This window comes from Protopterus annectens, chromosome 7.part1 (genome assembly GCF_019279795.1).
Source record: "Protopterus annectens isolate FY-2018-M chromosome 7.part1, PAN1.0, whole genome shotgun sequence".
NCBI classification, from domain to species: Eukaryota; Metazoa; Chordata; order Ceratodontiformes; family Protopteridae; genus Protopterus; species Protopterus annectens.
In genome coordinates, this window is record NC_056740.1 from 431,879,120 (window position 1) to 431,885,119 (window position 6,000).

Below are 6,000 nucleotides of genomic sequence, written 5' to 3' on the forward strand. Positions count from 1 at the left end.
TTAGCACTGCACTACAGACCTCCAAGACCACCACCTACACACCAGATACCTAAAAACCCAGTGCCATTAGATGCAGAACTTCTTGAAAGAAGCCCTACAGCCAACCAGGTCCCTCCTAAACTGTACGAGGAAGGAGACATCAGTATCACTCGCATCATTGACAAAGGCACTAATCATACAATCCCAAACAAAACTGCAAGAAGGATAAGGATGTTGTTATTGTACTGGTTCACCAGATACGCAGTAGCGAGCATCGGCCAAGCCATGCCCAACACCCAGCAACAGGTTAACATCAAAACGGTAGTTCTGAATAAACAGTCTTGTGTTGCTCAGCTACATGAATATTCAAGTGAACAAGGCCTCATATATGATGCTTTATTAACTTGGCAAATGTCTGCATGAAACTGCTGGCGTGCCAGTACAGTACAATAAAGCCAAGGGAAATTCATCAATTGACATGCATGTCCTTTACTTGTAAATGTTAAAGAAATGCAAACACTGGACATGTGCACAATGTTCTGAGCAAGTGCCTGTGCTTAATTTCATGGGTAAAGCTAATGAGATTACTTTAACCTTTCAAAAAGGATACTCTTAATAGAATTGTCATTTGCCTGTTTCATGCGAAAAGATGCAAGTTTTAAAGATCAGGAGTCTGCTATCATGGGCTGGGTGTTTACTGTAGATACAAATGACTTTCGTATTTCGCTAGCTTTAATATATTTTACAAAGCTGTTTTAGTAGCCAATTTCACCTCTCTCTTTGCAGGGGACAAGCCACCAGCACCCCCAAAACCCCACTACAATATGCCAACTTCCCAGATCACACTATGCTGAGAAAGAGGATAAACAAAATTTATACCTGTGCTATCACAGGCACCATCATACTACATCCCTCTTCCTGGAGAAACAAGCACAAGTCAGACGTATTCAAGCAGCAATTAATGTATGCATGGTGTCACTGACGTTTACTCTGAATGCCAATCGTGTATCATTTGTATAGCACGTCAGAGGCATTAGGCTCGTCACTGTGGCCATACTAATTTTTGCACAAAATTGTCAGTGAGCCAGCACAACACATCCCCAGAAAAATGTGAATGGGTGGGTCTTGTACACCCAAATGAAAAAATAGGGAGGAGGATAGAACCATATGTACACAGCTTCCACCTAAAATTCCTGGAGCCAATTACACCAATGGTGACTTAACCCTCAGTACCCTGGCAAAAGAAATAATTCCGCACCCCCTATTCCTCGTGCTTCTTTACTATTTTCTTTGACAACACTGTTCTTGATTTTGTTAGAGGAAATATAAAAATCCCTCAAGTCTGTTTCTGGACTCAAGAACCGATGTTCCCTACAAATACAAGACACCCAGATGACCCAGACATCAGACTTCTAGGATTATCCCAGTGTGGGATCGGGAATGCATAGCAGGCACATTTCTCACCAACCTAGCTGCAGAGTAAAGCAATATAATAAAAATTCTGCTGATTTCTCAATTTTCTGAGATCTGTGCGCAGTAGACAGCTTCAGTGGGACAACAGACAAGGAGTGCTTCAGGAGTAGCTGCAGTTACAGGATCAGAGCCACCTAGCAGCAAATTCCTACATGTTTAAGTGAACAGATACAAAAACCCAAGCCAAGATCAACTTTCATCTATGACTTTGCCCCAACTTCTACTTAATATTCACAAAGCTGTGGTCTAGAGTACCACCCTCCATCAACCATCTCCGTAAAAAGATGGCCAGGAAAGGACATCGTTTTTTTTGGGGGGGGGGTGGCAAGACCAAATCAGAGATGGGGGGGCAGCAGCCTCTTCCTGTTGCAAAGCAAAAGCTCCAGTGGTAGCTTCTATTGAAGCCATAACTTCTACTCAGAACAACATTAGAGAAAATACTGCTTACATCTGTATGTAACCAATTCTGAGCGGTGTGTAAACACCATCAAGCTTCACAAGAAGCAACTCTGAATGATGAAAAGATATTGCAATACTTCAACAGCCCCCACCCCCCCCCGCACTGTAAACTACTTGAGCCTTAAAACACCCAATAGTTTAATAGAACCCGGTACCTTAAGAAGGTTTTAGGGGCTGTGAAACAGCAAGGGGCCAATATCAGTCTAGTCCATACTGATAGAGAAAAGCAGCACGAGAACATCAAACTAGCACATGGACAGCAATACACGGTTCACAACTCATCACAATACTATGTGGGTTGGCGAATAAGACGGAATAGCATAGTCTTTAAATTACAACTCTACGACTACCAGGGGAGGCGAAAGTCGTTCGAGAAGAACCTCCGCCGTAATTTACACGATCACTGAAACAGGATTCCAGAATCGCGTCTGTTTAACCCAGATTACAAAACTGATTTTAAAATGCAAACTGGCGTGCTCCTGAAGTCACAGGCATCAAAAGTGCTTAACATATTGAAGATCTGCCCCCACATTCCTCCCATAAACATCACAGCTCACTAGTCTCATCATGAGAAGTAACATTAAAAATGCACATAGCCCAGAGACAACCCACTCATCCACGCTACAAAAACACTCATGGTTATTTAATTCACTAGATGCTCACGTTATACCATCGATTGCTTAATATAAATTACTAAACTAATATGGTAGTCTCTTGATCTTGCAATGATCTCAAACGGTCCCTTACCCACAATAAACGCCCATTTTACTCAAAAAAAAGCGTTACATCGGAGCCAGTAAGGAAATGAAAAAAGCTGACCTAAATCAACATGAGCTTGCGTGCTACCGCCAAAACAAGAACCCTAATCAAAACTTTTATCACTCAATAGGAAATTATATTGATCGACCACTTTTACCATTATACCAGAAAATAGAGACTTTAGTATTTCCATGGAGAATGAAATACTCCCCATAGATTAGACAATCCTCGAAATAGTCTAAAATTCAGCTTTGAGGCTGAAACTGCTTTAGTTCCACTCCAAAAATGTAGATATGATCCATCGAGAACAAGTTCTTAAATGCGTAAAAACATACAGCAACAAGCAGCCATTTGCTTTTAGCATGGTGCTTAAGATTCGCGTCACGCTAACAATGGCCCCAGAACTAACTCCAGGTGCCAGTCTTCTTGGAAGCCCGCTACCAATAAACACAATCACACCCCATCAAAAACTACTCAATCTACAAATCAAACATCTTCAAGCAAAAAGCGAAAAACTTCGAACCCACATATTAAAACACAAACTAAAAGAAACTGCACACTGGCAGCGTTTTTCGTTAAGGCCGCGACAAGTACCGCGCGACCCTTTTCATGCGCATCTGCTCCGTCTTAAGCGAGAAAGATCTTACCTGCTTTAATCTCGCCACAAGGACATTCTTTACTCCCGTAACATCTAAATTTCTGTTTTTTAATTCTGTTTTGAGTTCAACGACCCGCAGGTCTGTAATTTTTTTTGTTTCGGTCACAGCGGTAGTAGAAGCCATGTCTGGGCGATGGTAACAGGAAAGTAGCAACCCAAGCGTCGCCTTTTGTGCTGGCTAAATCACCAGAACCCGGATGTAGAACTGCGTTGTACGTCTTGCGGACGATGGCGACCGTGACGTAAAGTAACAGGAGAAAGAGCGCTTAGCGTTTCTTTGAGGGATTGCAGCAGAATTGTTTAACGAAAAGGCTTGTCTGGTTTATTTGAAAAAGTAGCTGGGTTTTATATATATATATATATATATATATATATATGTATAAACACTCCACTTCTCAGACATCCACAACCTGTTAACAAATCAAAATAAAGTACATAAATGTTCAGTAATGAAAGCAAATAAAGGTAATTGAATCAATCAAAGTAAATTTAAAATTAATAAAGACTGCAACCAGAAATCATATAATATAACATTAAATAACGACGTAATCTCCACAAGCAAGGCAAAGAACGTTGGCTAGTTGCACGTTACTTTAAAAGAGAGCACCATTAAGAACTTTGCCTAACAAGGACTAGCATCAATATTTATTTACTACTTCTTCCTAGTTCAACGCAATATAAAAATAAAGGCAAAGAAAAAATACCATTTTTAATTAGTAGTCGGTAATTATTCTATTCGACTGTTTACCCTTTTGATACTACACTACGTTGATCTAAACGCGTCAGTGATAAATCTTGACACCTGAGCGCAACACTGAGCACTGGGCGTCTCTAACATCGCGCGCGGTTTTGGGCGTGATTTTAGTGATTGACGGGTTGTTCAGATACACTCCACAGCAGTAATTTATATGGTTAACGTCGACATTTACTGTTGCAACCACAAAGTTAGCAGTTCAGCTGGTCCAACTAATGAATATTCATTAAGTACGCATTTTCTTTTATTCTAGGTGTGAAAAAGTAGAGAGGAGAAGAAGGGCTTTGGTGCTGTGCTTTAACCAGGAGTGTTTTCTGGGCTGGAGAGACGACAGAATCATCACTAGATGGCTTCATGTTTTGACCACCATTTCTAAAGTTACATTTGGCAAACATCAAATTATAGCTCTCAACTGCTCAGATTTTTGCCTCATAGTTTGAGCTGTTCTATCTAAAAACAACCTCAACGTTGTGCTCCTAAACGCTAGGAGTCTTAACACAAAACTGCACTCACTGGAAACTGTCTGGTTCAAGGTTGTGGAGAGCACCCCAGCTATACTGGGTTACCTCTTCACACTACAAACTGAAGGCGTGAAAAACTAAAAGAAGCAGTGTGTCATTCACTACACCTCCAGATTGGTTAAACAGTATGATTCTCTGTAGATACCTTCAGGGGCAATTAACTGTTGGTAGGACACCTATTCAAGTCATTGCCAGCTACAAGACCCCCTCCATCAATCAGGATACCCATTCTGCTTATTTGTATTTACTTGAGTCTATTAAGATACATCCAAACACCATGGTTTTGGGTGACTTTACCCATACATTGACTGGATAAATTACTCGTGCTCAAACTCACTTGCCCAAAGGTTCCTCAACTTTAACAGCACTGCCCTGGACCAGCTGGTTGACACTCCCACAAGGGGTCCCAACATTCTGGATATGGTGCTTACCAGTATGGGGGACTACTGCAACATCCCCACTGTGAGTTCTTCCCTGGTGAGATCTGACCACAAATCTGCCTCATTTGAAGTAACTATCACACCTGCCCCCCCCCCCCCCCCCAGCAGCAACTAAACTAAAAAACTTCAAAGCAGATTATAACCTCACACGGGATGGTATAAATATCTTCACTACAGCTCCCCCCCCCAGATGGAGCTGGCAACTATGCCAAGTTCTACACTAATGCTTTATACAAACTTCTGTATAACTGTATTGACTCCGCCATACATGATGGAACCAAAACAAGCTCCTCAAGGAAGGGCAAACCTGCATGGTGGACAACTGCCATTAACAAGCTTTACAATAACAGGAAGAAATTGCTAAGACTAAGAAGGAGCGAGCCCTAAACTGGAAACACTCCCTCCTTAGTTTAAACAAGTGAATAAGACTTCTTGTGAAATTCTCTAAAGCAAACTATGAATCCAAATTAGCTTCCTGAACTAAATACATTCTTTAGTTCCATTCATAACCTAAAAGGAAAGGGCCAGATTTGTACCAAACTGGTAGGTAATGATACACATGTACTGAGCCTGTGGATATAGCTAACCTGTTATGTAAAAACTTAATCCCCCTTGTCCCCAACACACTTACTCCATGACATCCATATCACCTGTCCCCTACCTTGTATCTCTAAAGAGCAGGTAATAAATGCCCTTTCTAAGGCCAAAAACATAGCATCTATGGGACCTGATAACATCTCAGGCTGCGTATTACATGGGCTCCAAAACTAATTAGCAACACCATTGGATACTCTTTTCAATCATAGTCTAAGCACCGGCTTTGTCCCAGCCGAATGGAAAATGGTCACCATTATTCCCTTGCACAAAGGTGGTGCTTCCACTGACCACAGGAACTACAGATCTATTAGCTTGCCTAGCATTATCTGCAAGGCCATGGAATGAATCATCATAGACCTT

The 6,000-nt window shown here is 41.4% G+C and overlaps 1 protein-coding gene across 7 annotated transcripts in view; it reads right to left on the bottom strand.

Annotated features, from left to right (window-relative positions):
* SLTM (SAFB like transcription modulator) overlaps nt 1-4,163 on the bottom strand; it is a 738,342-nt gene extending 734,179 nt beyond the window's left edge. For 4 of the 7 annotated variants that reach the window (XM_044078888.1, XM_044078892.1, XM_044078889.1 and 1 more), the window contains exon 1: nt 3,318-3,517. In XM_044078888.1, coding sequence (XP_043934823.1) covers nt 3,318-3,452 — 135 coding nt within the window. In that variant the 5' untranslated portion in view covers nt 3,453-3,517. Of the gene's footprint in view, nt 1-3,317; nt 3,519-4,032 lie in introns of those variants that run through there. The other 3 variants (XM_044078891.1, XM_044078894.1, XM_044078890.1) reach the window with 3 other exon arrangements.
* Nucleotides 4,164-6,000: the final 1,837 nt, after the last annotated feature.